Source organism: Trichomycterus rosablanca, chromosome 8, assembly GCF_030014385.1.
Source record: "Trichomycterus rosablanca isolate fTriRos1 chromosome 8, fTriRos1.hap1, whole genome shotgun sequence".
NCBI lineage: Eukaryota > Metazoa > Chordata > Actinopteri > Siluriformes > Trichomycteridae > Trichomycterus > Trichomycterus rosablanca.
In genome coordinates, this window is record NC_085995.1 from 20417473 (window position 1) to 20435186 (window position 17714).

Consider the following 17714-nt stretch of genomic DNA (forward strand, 5'->3'; position numbering starts at 1 on the left):
AACTGAGGTCTGATCAATTTGGAAGGGCGGCTAGATCCGTATTTTTTTTAAAATGTGCAATATCTTTGTATTAAAATCTAAGCTCACCATAAACAAACTGGAGCCACTGGTCCCAAATTACTGGGACATTCTTACAAATTATTTGCAAGATGTCAAGACTAAATGATTGGAACTCATACTTCTTGAGTTTGAGTTCAAGTACAATATAGAATATAGAATGCCTTCATTTGACATATACACCGATCAACCATAACGTTAAAACCACCTCCTTGTTTCTACACTCACTGTCCATTTTATCAGCGCCACTTACCGTATAGAAGCACTTTGTAGCTCTACAATTACTGACTGTAGTCCATCTATGTCTTTGCATGCTTTGTTACTCTGATTTCATGCTGTTCTTCAATGGTCAGGACTCTCCCAGGACCACCACAGAGTAGGTATTATTTAGGTGTTGGATCATTCTCAGCACTGCAGTGACACTGACATGGTGGTGGTGTGTTAGTGTGTGTTGTGCTGGTATGAGTGGATAAGACACAGCAATGCTGATGGAGTTTCTAAACACCTCACTGTCACTGCTGGACTAAGAATAGTCCACCAACCAAAAATATCCAGCCAACAGCGCACTGTGGGCAGCATCCTGTGACCACTGATGAAGTCAGGTCATAATTAACCACGTGTGTACTAATGTAGCAGTACAAAACTGTTACAACAATTCAAAACCATGATCGAGAGCAGAGCACAGCTATTGTCCAAGGAAAAAAAAAAAAAAAACTGTGCAATGTGACAGAATGATGCAAAGCCACCCTGAGGCCTACAATACATTATATCTAAATAGACTTCCTGTAATTAGTTCATCCAGAGGTTGAACTCAAGGAGTGGGGAGTGTGGTCTGGGAATCAAAGTGTGGCAGATCCAGTATTTGGAAGTGTGTTGAGGAGGAATAAAATTGAAGCTGGGAGGTTAAAAGAATTAAGCTGGTGGTAAGAAGGTGGTTAGGTTCTGAAAGAGTCTAACATTAGGTTCAGGCTGTATTATTCAAATGGTCATTAAGACTATAGCTAGCTGAAAATAGGCTTGCCAGGAACAAGGTGCTGTTCTATGGCCCCGGTTGGCTAAAAAAAACATGTTAGATGAACTAACATTGGTTTTGTGGAAGCAGACATCTCCGGAGACGGAATGGATAATAAAGTGGTAGCTGATGCAAAGTGTGTGAGGTCCAGGACTGAGTGTATATATCTCCTTTAAGAGAAGCACAGAGTGTAATGATGCAGAGCACCAGTGCTTCAGTAGAAGGTGTGTTAATGTGCTGATATAAAGATGGATGGCAGAAATCTCTAAACTGTACTCCACTGGCCTCTCAGACATCTTCCCATGTTTACTCCCCCTCATTGCTATTGATTTCCACATTCTGTACAATCTCCTCACCAGCCAGGCCAATAATGCAATCTTACTGAGAGGAGGAGGAGGAGGAGGAGAAAGGGCGGTGGTGGTGGTGGAGAGGGCATATATTGGCAGGTAAAACAAAGAGAAGGAAAATGATGTGTCTTATTTTGGCAACCCAACTGCATACCAAGTATACAAGTGTTGCAAGATTTTGTGTGGCATATTAAGCTTGTATTTTATCTTTTTAAAAATATTTTATATGTATTTAGTTGAGGTTTTAGTCATTTATCTAGTTATACTAGAATGACAATCATTGTACAGTCATTTTGACACAGTAGCACAACTGATAGATGGGTGTAAACCACATAGCTAGTTCAATTCTTGCCTTGCCTGTTTGTATAAAATTTGAAATGTACTCCTGGTCCACTATCTTTTCTCCCACCTCCGAAAGCATGCTAAAGAACAATTGGCTCCTCTAAATTGACATCTGGTGTCAGTGACTGAGTGAGTGTACAATATGATGCACATTGTGTATCATTTAGTTTACATTATTTTATATATATTATTACTATGTATGATTTGTGTGAGTCTATTTCATTTAAATTATTCTCCAGAGTCTGGTTCCTCTCAAGGTTTCTTCCTTCTGAGCGGCCACATGAACAACGATTGGCCCGTTGTTCAAATAGGGGTGGGGTATTAAGTCAGATAGGGACTCCTCATCACTGATGCAACTACAACCTCTGCTGGCTGATTGATGGCGCCTGCAAAGAGGCGGGGAAAAAGTACGTTGATCAGGGTGTGTCTCTCCATACACAAGGCTGATTCACATATATGCACTCGCCTAGTGTGGGTGAAAAAATGCATACGGCTACTGCCCACCTAGTAACGTAATTACTAGGTTAGCTTTGTTCTCCTCAAATCGGAGCGGGGGTCGGCATTGGTGGAGAGGAAGCATGACACAATCGGGCAATTGGACACGCTAAAAAGTCAGGAGAGAAAGTAATTAACAAAATTACAAAAATAAATTACGAGAAAAACAGGTAAAAATCCACTTACTAAAACTTAATCTTTTACACACTAAATTTAAACAACTTTAGTTAAATTTAAATAAATTTATATTAAATGTAAATGTAAATTTAATAAAATGTTTATGTGTCTTTTTTGTGGTTATTACATTTACATTTTCGGCATTCAGCAGACGCCTTTGTCCAAAGCAACTTACAGTACTGTGACAGTGTACAGTCTGAGCAATTGAGGGTTAAGGGCCTTGCTCAAGGGCCCAACAGTGGCAACCTGGCAGTAGTGAAGCTTGAACCAGCGACCTTTCGGTTACTAGTCTTGTACCTTAACCTCTAGGCTACAACTGCCCTGTCAGTACTGTGACAGTATACAGTCTAAGCAATTGAGGGTTAAGAGCCTTGCTCAAGGGCCCAACAGTGGCAACCTGGAATTGGTTACTAGTCCAGTACCTCTAGGCTACAACTGCTCTGTCAGTACGGTGACAGTATACTGTCTAAGCAATTAAGGGTTAAGGGCCTTGCTCAAGGGCTCAACAGTGGCAACCTGGCAGTAGTGAAGCTTGAACTAGCAACCTTTCGATTACTAGTCTTGTACCTTAACCTCTAGGCTACAACTGCCCTGTCAGTACTGTGACAGTATACAGTCTGAACAATTGAGGGTTATGAGCCCAACAGTGGCAACCTGGAATTGGTTACTAGTCCAGTACCTCTAGGCTACCTCTAGGCTAGTCCAGTACCTCTAGTCCATGACCTTGTTACCTGCTCACTCTTCCTTATCGCAGTTATGCTGTAATAATTAGGGGTGCCGGAGTCTAAAGCTACTCTCTGTAAAACTGACATTTTACTCTTAACAATTTCACATTGTAACTACAGTACATCTTCTGTTGTTTTACCCCGAGGTGGTTCTGATGGAAACCTGTTTACCCTTCTGAGGATAATGACTGCAAGTCGAGACTGCAGTGCCAACAATGCTGCTCCTACTAGATGGGATGGGAACCTGGCATGTTTGCACCAAAAATGTCCAGAACTTACAACGGACTTTATCACAGACTGGACTGAACAATGTCCAAACTCCAATTATTAATATTTTTTTGCTAGTTATAACCTTCAGTTCAATTTAATTTTGTGTTTGTATGGTTTGTGTAAATCCTATTTATTTAAAGTATCCTCCAGGCCACCCAAAGAGGATGGGGGTCCCTGCTGAGCCTGGTTCCTCTCAAGGTTTATTCCTGTAATTTTAAAAGAGTTTTTCCTTGCCACTGTCGCCCTCAACTTGCTCAATAGGGGTTTTTGGTCTGTTGGTCCTGGATTCTGTAAAGTTGCTTTGAGACAATGTCCATTGTAAAAAGCGCTATATAAATAAATTTGACTTGACTTGACTTAATGTCTAAGCACCTTCTGTTTTTATGCTTTTGCACTATTGTCTTTTGTATCTATTTCTTTTGTATTACCTGCATAATTAGTTGAATTGAAACCTCAAACAGCTCTGGCTATTCTCTGTCTTTTTTCTCAAAGAATACTAAAACGTTCTGGGTTTGTGTCCTATTTTACATATCCAAGTTAAGGAGTAACATGGTGTACATGTTTTCTAAGCTAACTGAATAGACTGTAGACCAAAATAACAAATGGTGACACTGGATGTTTGCCAGCTTGCTTTCTATCAGACTGTGCCACGTATCACTTTCCCTTCTCTGGTTGCGCTGATGGGGGGCGGGACGACTAATAAGGTTATGTGTGATGTCATAAATAATAACTCCAACACTGAAACCGAATATTCTGAATCGATATAGAAGAAAAAAATCTTGGGTATAGTATGTCGCCTCATTATGTTTACACAATATAATCAATATAAAAAATATAGAGGTGGTTCTTTTTATCACTTGACCTGACACAGTGGTGATGGACAAAGCTGTACACTTAGCGTAAAGGCACCAACGTATGAGCTGTTCCAAGGCTGCTGCTTTTACGACGGAATTAGAATGAGTGAAATGTACAAACAATAAATATATAAATGAACAACAAGCACTGTTTGAAGGATTCTGAGCAATCACGCAGATCAATGCTCATCGAAATTTCATGAAGGCAGAGCCAGATCGCTTCATATTTCACAATAATAACGAGAGCCCTGCAGCGCTAGATGAAAAGGGGGAGAGTCGGGGAGTAGAAGACAGAATAAGAACTCCACCCAAAAGGCACAGTCAGAGCATCCAATCAAACCATTAATACTTCACTAAAACCACTCGCTGACCCGGTATATAAACCTTTTCAAAACATCAGCTAGCCCGGCTCGTTCTCAAAGCAACACGGTAGTTTTCAAATCCAGCCAATTGCTCTGAGTTGCCGGTGATGAATTGAGTCAAATGACCACACTTAGACCTGCAGGGCTGGAGCCGTACGTCTGATTGACAGAGCAGAGAGGCATGCTGGGTAATTGGTCTTTAGCGGAACCTTTTAACAGGCACTTGTGGGCTTTGTACAGAGCTGTTAATGTCAGGGTGGTAATGTTCTCTCTTTTCTCTCTCTCCCTTTTCCCCAGAGCTCTCTCTCAGGTGTGATCTCATATGCTGCGGATGGGAATCGATAGCCTCACTGGCAGGGTGTTCGATGCCGGCCTGAATTATTGCTTCATTTTTCTCTCTGTATAGATGAGGCCTGTTTTTCCCCAATCCGCCCCGCACCGAGATCAATACCTCACAATCTCATTTTTATCCATTTTTCCATAAACTCAGTGATTGTGTTTATTTGGAAAATCCGACAAACTAAATAAGGCATCGCTTTGAGAAAGGGGAAAACATATAGAAGGGGCCAGTGGCTGTAAAATGGACGACTTGTTTTGCTTGATCCTAAGAGGTGGCTTGTGTGAGGAAAGTACATTTGTGTGAAATGTGTCTCTGAAGACATGATGCAGTAAAGCCAACCAATTTCACCTTACACCGACCAGGCATAACATTATGACCACTGACAGGTGAAGTGAATAACACTAATTATCTCTTCATCACGGCACCTGTTAGTGGGTTGGAAATATTAAGCGGCTAGTGAATGTTTTATCCTCAAAAGTTGATGTGTTAGAAGCAGGAAAAATGATCAAGCGTAAGCATTTGAGCGAGTTTGACAAGGGCCAAATTGTGATGGCAACACGACTGGGTCAGAGCATCTCCAACACTGCAGCTCTTGTGGGGTAATCCCGGTCTGCAGTGGTCAGTATCTATCAAAAGTTGTCCAAGGAAGGAACAGTGGTAAACCGGCGACAGGGTCATGGGCGGCCAAGGCTCATTGATGCACGTGAGGAGCGAAGGCTGGCCCGTGTGGTCCAATCCAACAGACGAGCTACTGTAGCTCAAATTGCTGAAGAAGTTAGTGCTAGAAGTTAGTGATAGAAAGGTGTCAGAATACACAGTGCATTGCAGTTTGTTGCGTATGGGGCAGCAAAAGGGGGACCAACACAATATTAGGAAGGTGGTCGGTGTATAGTGACAATTTCACCACGTCATTCAAGTGAATTACAAACCACTTATCAAGCATCATGGCGTTTTTTTCAATTGAATTAACAACACTTAATCATTTAACACAAACTAAAATGTCTGTTGTCAAATCATGATGCTAAAAACATCATAACAATAACAATTCTTACAATTATGGCAAGTAAACTGTAATAGAAATAGAAAACCCCATGGTAGGACTGCATAGATTTACATTTTGAACTCATGTCTTCACTCCCATCTACAGTACAGAAAAAAAAACCCTTTAAACCTAGTAAATGTTCTATACTTGATTTTTGTCTGGCTTCAAAATTGGAGGTCAAAAGCTAGCTCTTCTCACTTCCAGTGAATAATCCTTCCAATAGACTTCATCATCGGACAGGCATTGAAGAACTCCCCTTAATGTAATCCAGCAGAGTCCTTTTTAATATCGGGCCTGATGGGTGCTGCTCAGCCCACCGGCCTGCATACTGAGCAGGAAAGAATTGCCTGCTGAACCTCCCGAGTGATTCATCAACACCTCCAATCTATCGGCTGCGCAGGGCCCGCATCCGTGCCTTTTGGGAGATAGTGTTATAACTCTGCCTCCCATGGCTGAGAAACGGATGGAAAGCCTTTTTGACAAATGATGCAAACATGGCAATCTGGTGCGAGGTAATACGCAACCAAACATGGAAATGGCATTTTTTTCTGAAGAAGGGAGGGAGAGAAAAAGAGAGCAATGACTCAGTCGTCTTATCTGCAGAGTGCCATGCGGGATTGGTAATGTCCCGGCCAGGGAGCTTAATTGTTTCTGATGATAAATATAATTGTACAGAACCCTTGGATGTTTAATTGCAGAGTGCTGAGAGTACCAAGAAAATACTTGTACAGTGTTCTTCACCAAAAGCTAGAAGAGACACCAGCGCTTTAAACCTTTGCTCTATGAAGATTACGCAAGTGTGACAGGACTCAATAGACCATATCTATATTTGAGGCTCAATTAGCCCTCTGCATGCATGTGGCCTTCCATTTTCCAGCAAATTCTTGTATTGACCGGCATGTGCCAAGAATTTGAGACCCCTGAAATGACATCATCCATTATCTGGCAGGCTTTTGAGGGATCCATTAACTAAGTGGTTGCCGGGTTCATAGGCAGGCGAAGAAGTTGATGCTGTAATGCAGCTGCATTGTCTGCATTGAAGAAATGCTATTGAATTCAAAATAACATATCATAGCCATACAGAGTTATAACATCTGTATTTATTGTGGCGTCTCTATAAAATTGGAATAGAATGAGAAAAAAAAAGTGAGAAAGGAATCATGATTCAGTCTGATTCTCTGCTGTCGTGCAGGTAGTGCCCTATGTATCTGCACGGTAGTACAGGGTGCAAGCAATGGGTGCATCGGTGCACCCATTGATTTAATTAGGTCTCCATTTCCTCTGCCTGACAGAAGTTGATTAGAGGCGCCAGATGTCCCATATGTAATTGTGTTGCCAGCTGCTATGCAGCCCAGCCAATCCTCTATGATTAGTACCCACTGGCAACTGGGCATGGCCCAGGTGCCAATTGGAGCCAGGGGAGAGAAATGGCAGGCTGATGTCCCAAGCACTGTCCTGTGAACCAGGGTGCTTCCGGGGCACGTGATTCATAAAAATAAAACTTATACAGTCTAATAGAGTCAAACCAGAGTAAGGAGATTTAAATCAGGAGTTCAGATTGCTTTTGGATTGTGGAAAAAGCTCGATTTCCTGTCACTTACACAGTTATCAGGCTCCACGGTTAAAACGTTCATGATTCTTTAATGAGATTGAGAGTTTTGGCAAAAAAGAGGCACATCAGGGAGCCTGGCTGTAAAGAAAAATCTGACCATCTGCCCTCTGTTTTAGAGGTGTGTGTGTGTTTGTGTGTGTGTGGGTGTGTGTGTTTTATGCGTGTGAGCTATGAAATCCTTCCCATCATGCCCGGCCATGTGCTCAGTGAATGGACCATGAAGAGAGGCCAGGTCTGGCGCAGTAAACTTGATGAGCGCACTCATTCACACACATGAATGCATAGACAGATACAGATGCACGCTGAGTGGACAATGGCCCACAGCTGAGCTCCTTATAAGTGTAATTATAAAATCAATTTTTAATACTGATCTCCTGGATTGGTAATGTCTTTATTAAAAAAAAAAATAATAATAATAATATATATATATATATATATATATATATATATATATATATATATATATATATATACTGTATATACGTATATATAAATATATACACTGGGGTCAAAAAGTATTTAGTCGGCCACTGATTGTGCAGGTTCTCCTACTTAGAAAGATGAGAGAGGTCTGTAATTTTCATCATAGGAACACTTCAACTATGAGAGACAAAATGAGAAAAAAAAATCCAGGAAATCACATTGTAGGATTTTTAAAGAATTTATTTGTAAATTATGGTGGAAAATAAGTATTTGGTCAATAACAAACAAGCAAGATTTCTTGCTCTCACAGACCTGTAACTTCTTCTTTAAGAAGCTCTTCTGTCCTCCACTCGTTACCTGTATTAATGGCACCTGTTTGACCTCGTTATCTGTATAAAAGACACCTGTCCACAGCCTCAAACAGTCAGACTCCAAACTCAACCATGGCCAAGACCAAAGAGCTGTCGAAGGACACCAGGAAGAAAATTGTAGACCTGCACCAGGCTGGGAAGAGTAAATCTACCATAGGCAAGCAGGTTGGTGTGAATAAATCAACTGTGGGAACAATTGTAAGAAAATGGAAGACATACAAGACCATTGATAATCTCCCTTGGGGTCAAGATCTCATCCCGTGGGGTCAAAATGATCATGAGAACGGTGAGCAAAAATCCCAGAACTACACGGAGGGACCTGATGAATGACCTGCAGAGAGCTGGGACCAAAGTAACAAAGGCTACCATCAGTATACACACTACGCCGAGAGGGACTCAAATCCTGCAGTGTCAGGCGTGTCCCCCTGCTTAAGCCAGTACATGTCCAGGCCCGTCTGATGTTTGCCAGAGAGCATATGGATGATCCAGAAGAGGATTGGGAGAATAGATGAAACCAAAATGGAACTTTTTGGTAAAAACTCAACTCGTCGTGTTTGGAGGAAGAAGAAAAACCCAAGAACACCATACCTACTGTGAAGCATGGGGGTGGAAACATCATGCTTTGGGGCTGTTTTTCTGCAAAGGGGACAGGACGACTGATCCGTGTTAAGGGAAGAATGAACGGGGCCATGTATCGTGAGATTTTAAGCCAAAACCTCCTTCCATCAGTGAGAGCATTGAAGATGGAACGTGGCTGGGTCTTCCAGCATGACAATGATCCCAAACACACCGCTCGGGCAACGAAAGAGTGGCTCCGTAAAAAGCATTTCAAGGTCCTGGAGAGGCCTAGCCAGTCTCCAGACCTCAACTCCATAGAAAATTTGTGGAGTCCAAGTTGCCCAGCGACAGCCCCAAAACATCACTGCTCTAGAGGAGATCTGCATGGAGGAATGGGCCAAAATACCAGCTACAGTGTGTGCAAACCAGTGATAGCTCAGTGGTGAAGGTACTGGACTAGTAAACAGAAGGTTGCCGGTTCAAGCCCCGCCACCACCAAGTTGCCACTGTTGGGTCCCTGAGCAAGGCCCTTAACCCTCAATTGCTCATCATGTTCAGCTCATTGTGTAAGTCGCTTTGGATAAAAGCGTCTGCTAAATACTGTAAATGTAAATGTAAATGCAAACCTGGTGAAGACTTACAGGAAACGTTTGACCTCTGTCATTGCCAACAAAGGTTATGTTACAAAGTATTGAGTTGAACTTTTGTTATTGACCAAATACTTATTTTCCACCATAATTTACAAATAAATTCTTTAAAAATCCTACAATGTGATTTCCTGAATTTTTTTTTCTCATTTTGTCTCTCATAGTTGAAGTGTACCTATGATGAAAATTACAGACCTCTCTCATCTTTCTAAGTAGGAGAACCTGCACAATCAGTGGCTGACTAAATACTTTTTGGCCCCACTGTATATGCTAACAAACTGTGATGCCCTGTGTATTCTGACGCCTTTCTATCAGAACCAGCATTAACTTCTTCAGCAATTTCAGCTACAGTCGCTCGTCTGTTGGATTGGACCAAATGGGCCAGGCTTCACTCCTCACGTGCATCAATGACCCTGTCGCCAGTTTACCACTGTTCCTTCTTTGGACCACTTTTGATAGATACGGACCACTGCACACCGGTAACACACCACAAGAGCTGCAGTTTTGGAGATGCTCTGACCCAGTGGTCTAGCCATCACATTCTCTCTCAAATCCTTACACTTGTCCATTTGTCCTGCTTGTAACACATCAACTTTGAGGATAAAATGTTCACCTGCTGCCTAATATATCCCACCCAATAACAGGAGCCGTGATGAAGAGTGTTATTCACTTCACCTGTCAGTGGTCATAATGTTATGACTGGTCGGTGTATATATAGTTACATTTATGAATATTTGTATGTATGTACAGTGTATCACAAAAGTGAGTACACCCCTCACATTTCTGCAGATATTGAAGTATATCTTTTCATGGGACAACACTGACAAAATGACACTTTGACACAATGAAAAGTAGTCTGTGTGCAGCTTATATAACAGTGTAAATTTATTCTTCCCTCAAAATAACTCAATATACAGCCATTAATGTCTAAACCACCGGCAACAAAAGTGAGTACACCCCTTAGTGAAAGTTCCTGAAGTGTCAATATTTTGTGTGGCCACCATTATTTCCCAGAACTGCCTTAACTCTCCTGGGCATGGAGTTTACCAGAGCTTCACAGGTTGCCACTGGAATGCTTTTCCACTCCTCCATGATGACATCACGGAGCTGGCGGATATTCGAGACTTTGCGCTCCTCCACCTTCCGCTTGAGGATGCCCCAAAGATGTTCTATTGGGTTTAGGTCTGGAGACATGCTTGGCCAGTCCATCACCTTTACCCTCAGCCTCTTCAATAAAGCAGTGGTCGTCTTAGAGGTGTGTTTGGGGTCATTATCATGCTGGAACACTGCCCTGCGACCCAGTTTCCGGAGGGAGGGGATCATGCTCTGCTTCAGTATTTCACAGTACATATTGGAGTTCATGTGTCCCTCAATGAAATGTAACTCCCCAACACCTGCTGCACTCATGCAGCCCCAGACCATGGCATTCCCACCACCATGCTTGACTGTAGGCATGACACACTTATCTTTGTACTCCTCACCTGATTGCCGCCACACATGCTTGAGACCATCTGAACCAAACAAATTAATCTTGGTCTCATCAGACCATAGGACATGGTTCCAGTAATCCATGTCCTTTGTTGACATGTCTTCAGCAAACTGTTTGAGGGCTTTCTTGTGTAGAGACTTCAGAAGAGGCTTCCTTCTGGGGAGACAGCCATGCAGACCAATTTGATGTAGTGTGCGGCGTATGGTCTGAGCACTGACAGGCTGACCCCCCACCTTTTCAATCTCTGCAGCAATGCTGACAGCACTCCTGCGCCTATCTTTCAAAGACAGCAGTTGGATGTGACGCTGAGCACGTGCACTCAGCTTCTTTGGACGACCAACGCGAGGTCTGTTCTGAGTGGACCCTGCTCTTTTAAAACGCTGGATGATCTTGGCCACTGTGCTGCAGCTCAGTTTCAGGGTGTTGGCAATCTTCTTGAAGCCTTGGCCATCTTCATGTAGCGCAACAATTCGTCTTTTAAGATCCTCAGAGAGTTCTTTGCCATGAGGTGCCATGTTGGAACTTTCAGTGACCAGTATGAGAGAGTGTGAGAGCTGTACTACTAAATTAAACACACCTGCTCCCTATGCACACCTGAGACCTAGTAACACTAACAAATCACATGACATTTTGGAGGGAAAATGACAAGCAGTGCTCAATTTGGACATTTAGGGGTGTAGTCTCTTAGGGGTGTACTCACTTTTGTTGCCGGTGGTTTAGACATTAATGGCTGTATATTGAGTTATTTTGAGGGAAGAATAAATTTACACTGTTATATAAGCTGCACACAGACTACTTTTCATTGTGTCAAAGTGTCATTTTGTCAGTGTTGTCCCATGAAAAGATATACTTAAATATCTGCAGAAATGTGAGGGGTGTACTCACTTCTGTGATACACTGTATATAGTTGTATTTATGTCTATTTTTTTTACCAAGTATGTAAATTATTAATCCAGTCATAAAATACTGTAACAATTACTCACTTTCTTAACCGCTTATCCAATCAGTGTCCAACCAGCTTTTCAATGGGCACTAGGCACACAGTAACACCCTGGATGGGGCGCCAGTCCATCGCAGGGCAGACACACACATATTCACACACCCATTCACCTATAGGGCAATTTAGCGTCACTAGTTAACCTGAATGCATGTTTTTGGACTGTGTCTGCGGAGGAAACCCACGCAGACATGGGGAGAACATGCAAACTCCACACAGAAAGGACCCGGACCGCCCCGCCTGGGGATCGAACCCAGGACCTTGTTGCTGTGAGGCGACAGTGCTACCCACCGAGTCACCGGTTACCTTTTTCAAGAAGTAAAAAGCCTATTTTATTTCAGCTTGGTAATAAGGTTATATACTGCATGTTAACTTTTAACTGAATTTCTTTCATTCTGGTGCATGTACAGAAATTGTACAAAAGAAAAAATGCCCAGGCTACGTCCCAAACTGTAGCAAATAACTAGTAAGCTAAAGTAGTTCTCACACTCTATATAAAAAGTTTAAAAAAATGTAATTACACTAATAGCTTTAGTACTTGTAGTAACACTCCTGAAAGAAATCTGATTACTGACTATTTAACATAAACTGAGTTTTCTTATAATCAGATTATGTAGGATAATGTAACCTTAGTAATTAAATTATTATCAAATTTAATTATATTATTCTGTATATGTAAACACTCAGTGTTAGTATTTTATGTGGATGGTCTGGATATGTGAGTTCCTCACCAAGTTAAATCTTTCATTTCCCTTAGCTGTGTATAACACATGACATCTCTGAAGTTTAGTCCAGGCATACATAATAAAAATGTGGCACAGGATGTAGGTGTAATTCCAAGAGTCGCCAACTAAAAATAAGAATGGAACGTTGCAGCGTTTGCAGTAAAATAAAGATAGAATTTGATATTTACCTGTGTAGATGAATCTGCCTGGTGTTCCCTTGCAGAACTGTTTGGACTTGTAGGAAAGAGTGACCTCTACCACCCCAGGGATGTGTCTGGGGGGAGTCTGTACCCGAATCGCATGGGGGGTGATAAGCTAAAAGAATAAAAAGTGGAAAAATCAATAATGAGTACATGAAGCTAAAATCCTTTGTATAATTTACATCTACGTAATGGCATGATTGATCATGGATAATATTTTTCCATGAATACTTCCAGAAGTATTACACCTAGACTTGACACTTTTCAGACCGAAAAAAATAGAATTGGCATTTTTACCCACAGATCTACATTTAATCACTCATAGTAATAAAGTAAAAACATACACATACAAATACATCGACTAGGCATAACATTATGACCACTGACAGGTGAAGTAAATAACACTGATCATCTCTTAATCACGGCACCTGTTAGTGGGTGGGATATATTACACAGCAAGTGAATGTTTTATCCTCAAAGTTGATGTGTTAGACGCAGGAAAAATGGACAAGTGTAAGGATTTGAGCGAGTTTGACAAGGGCCAAATTGTGATGGCTAGACGACTGGGTCAGAGCATCTCCAAAACTACAGCTCTTGTGGGGTGTTCCCGGTCTGCAGTGGTCAGTATCTATCAAAAGGGGTCCAAGGAAGAAACAGTGGTAAACCGGCGACAGGGTCATTGCGAAGGCTGGCCCGTGCGGTCCGATCCAACAGACGAGCTACTGTAGCTCAAACTGCTGAAGAAGTTAATACTGGTTCTGATAGAAAGGTGTCAGAATACACAGTGCATCACAGTTGCAGGGCTGTTTTGGTAGCAAAAGGGGGACCAACACAATATTAGGAAGGTGGTCATAATGTTATGCCTCATCGGTGTATATATCACTTGCTAAGAATACACCTTGGAATAATCCACTGCGAGGTATTTACTTTTGTTCATGTGCTTACAGCTAGGAGGAATTACCAATACTCTATAAGGCATGTTCACAGGAGTTGGGATGAAACAACAGAGTACTCAAGTAATAGTATAGTCTAGTATATAAATAGTATTGTAATAAATACATTTTGAACTATTTTGGATGAATTATACAGGGTGATAAGTATATTGGGTGACATTTTTGCATTCCCAGTAAAGGATGGGAAATGTACACTTAGTAGGGCTAAGGACCACCAATTAGCATGTGTTATAGTAGTTTGCATTGATTTAACCTAAGAATGGCAAACGAAGACATATTTTATGTAGCTCATTTAGTTCATGTGCACCTCAAAATCACTGGGTCTGATTATCAATCATCAGATTATCAATAATGTAATGCACCCTAACACTAAATGTAAGTCTTTAGGTATAAATGTTCAGCCACATTTAATTTTTCCTATTGTTCAAGTTGCTCCTGCAATAAAGTCTGCAACAGCAAACCAGAACCTCCTCCATATGAGCCTAAATATCAGTACCACCTGCCTTATATGCTGACGCTAATAATTCACACATGTCCGTCTGCCCACACGATCTTGGATAAAATAGGATTTATTGGACCAATTGGCTGTTTGTTTATTATTGCTCAGATGTCCAGTTCCTATGCAGCCTAATGCATGTTGTGTAACAATCACTTCATCCCCAATAGTGAGATTAACTACACAGTAGCCTTCATGTGCTCTGGCATTAATGTCTACTGGCAGCGCCTTGTCCCTCCTTGGACCACTGTTGGCAGGTACTCAACATGCCTGCCTGTAAGCCCTGCCTGTAAGCCCCCCTTGCTATTTGGAGACATTTTAACCCAGTCATCTGGCCATAATGATTGTTTTAGGGGTCTTTATTCTGCCCATATCTGCTGCTGACTTGAAGACTTGAACTATGAGTTACTACCATCGGCCCAATATTGAATGTATCCCTGATTTTAGGGTGGGATATAATGTTTTGACTGATCATTGCATATATAGTGTGTAGTAGTGTACAGTCAGGTACAATTCTTCTGTACCTTACATTTTTGGGTCTGTAGACGAGTTGCTAGGGATTATGTAACGCTACGCAGTAAATACAGACATTGTAAATATAGACAAGGACCGTTATGAATATGATTTACGAGTGCTCTTTCGTGCTAAGTGCATGACTGATTGGGTTAAGTTGAAAAGACTGACCTCGCTCCACACCAGCATTGTACCAAAAATGACTTGTAGGCCGTCGAAGAAATTGTCCCCGATGATGATGACAGTGGCTCCGCCTGTAGTCCAACCCTCACTGGGACTGATGGCTTTAATGCATGGAGTGGCTGCTTCCCCCAGTTGGGAAAGAAAAAGAGAGAGAAAGAGAGAGCAAGAGAAGGAATTATTAATTAATTCATTGTTCCCTTTAACATTTATCTTTAATAAACAATTGCATTAGGCCTATAGTGCATTCTGGGTACAAGGAAGAAACACATTGGGGCATCACACATTCACTCATTTATTCACACTTACTCACATCAAGAAAATTAGTGTGTAGTAGTGTGTAGTGTTAATTCACATTAAGTAAAAGAGTCCCCAAAATCTACATGGACAGTAACCAGAGGTCATTAGATCTAGATTGCTGGTCATGGACAGTAACCAGAGGTCATTAGATCTAAATTGCTCGTAATGGACAGTAACCAGAGGTCATTAGATCTAGATTGCTTGTCATGGACAGTAACCAGAGATCATTGGATCTAGATTGCTGGTCATGGACAGTAACCAGAGGTCATTAGATCTAGATTGCTGGTAATAGACAGTAACCAGAGGTCATTAGATCTAGATTGCTGGTCATGGACAGTAACCAGAAGTCATTAGATCTAGATTGCTGGTCATGGACAGTAACCAGAGGTCATTAGATCTAGATTGCTGGTCATGTACAGTAACCAGAGGTCATTAGATCTAGATTGCTGGTCATGGACAGTAACCAGAGGTCATTAGATCTAGATTGCTGGTCATGGACAGTAACCAGAGGTCATTAGATCTAGATTGCTGGTCATGTACAGTAACCAGAGGTCATTACATCTAGATTGCTGGTAATGGACAGTAACCAAAGGTCATTAGATCTAGATTGCTGAAGCTTTGCAGCACCAACATGGCATGTTTTTCTAATGTGGAAGGATATCAGTGCTTAATAAAAAATTACATTAAGTAAAAGAGTCCCCAAAATATGCATGGACAGTAACCACAGGTCATTAGATCTAAATTGCTGGTAATTGACAGTAACCAGAGGTCATGAAATCTAGATTCCTGGAGCTGTGCGACACCAACACTGCCTAACAGTGCCGGCCACTTTATGCATTAAATTCACCTATTACATAGCGTCCTAATTGCACGCAATAAATTAATAAACTAGCCCGCGTTCTCGCATACCAACTGACATCGCAATTGACACATCTTTTCTTGACTACAGCAAACAAATTTCATTAGACCTACTGGAAAATAGAGGCTTCCCCAACCTAATGGCAACTGACAGAATCATTAAGGCTGTCACATTTGATTAGAATGAGCTGGGCTTTTAGAGCGTGCCCATACGCGTCCTGACACTGCTGAACAATTGAAAGATGGTTTCCACTCAGCAGTCATCAATTTCAAGCTACACTACATGAAGCTGCAGCTTGCTTTTGTAGCCTGCTGCGTTAATTCACACCGCCCTGGTGTTGCTAATAGCATACCGAGGGCGAAGGGCAAAGCTCTCATCGCTTCCTACTAAGAGCGGACTGCTGGAGGTAGTTTGTTTAAATTTAACTGACGGTGGTGCATAGAGGGTGTGAATGTGAGATGAAGGACCCTCACTTAAGACTGCAGGTATAAAAGCTGTTGGTCTTGGGATAAAAAATAATAATAATACAAAATTAACCTTCCCCATTACGTGTTTTGTATGGCGATCACCTTACGCTAACATCCTCCGACCTCCTTCAACACCCGAGGGCAGCGAATGCTAATTTGGATGATTATACATACACACGTATTAAATATTACTCGGATCCATGCGCGTACCGAGGGCCTGGTGCGGCAGCTTGTTTTACGACGCTTGTGTAAATGTCACGAGATCCCGGGTCTGTACAGGAGTCGATCAAAAGGCCAGGCACCCTGGGACTGGCTGGCAAAACAGCAGCAGGCCATCAAAATTCAACACCCTAATGAGTCGCAATTTCATTTCATTGTGTTGAACTTTGGCTGGGGATCCTGATGCCCGCTGTTGCACCAAGGCCGTTTTATCTGACTAATTACTGTGATTCGGGGTTGGGGGAGGGTCAAGGAAGGATAATACAAGAGAAGAAAGGAACAAAAAGCACAGGGCTGATCCTTCGAGGTGGTTGTCTGTCTCAGGCTGCTTAGACTTATTCATCACTATAAGAATAATGCATGACTTTAGTTTTAGAATAGACCCGGTCTTAATATCTTTCCATTTAAGTTGGCGTCACGGCTTGTACTGCTGTCTAAGTGATGGAGAACTATGTAACTATGCTTTTTTTTAGTAATACATTAGCAAATGATTCAATAAAATTGTCATTTATTGCATTTGTCATTTATTTATCTCCGGATTTGGCCCAATGACGTCAACAAAGCAAATAGCTTTTCATTCTTCATCTTTTTTTCTACATAGTATTGTCATAGTGTGACTTTTTACGTAATTAAAAAAGCAAATTATTTAATAAAATTGGCTTATTATTAAATTGTTATAAAA

At 41.6% G+C, this 17714-nt stretch overlaps 1 protein-coding gene across 1 annotated transcript in view; it reads right to left on the reverse strand.

Annotated features, from left to right (window-relative positions):
• ebf1a (EBF transcription factor 1a) overlaps positions 1-17714 on the reverse strand; it is a 220317-nt gene that overhangs the window by 40090 nt on the left and 162513 nt on the right. The window contains exons 10-11 of the mRNA XM_062999912.1: positions 15179-15312; positions 13034-13160 (exon numbers count right to left, since the gene is read on the reverse strand). Coding sequence (XP_062855982.1) covers positions 13034-13160; positions 15179-15312 — 261 coding nt within the window. The remainder of the gene's footprint in view (positions 1-13033; positions 13161-15178; positions 15313-17714) is intronic.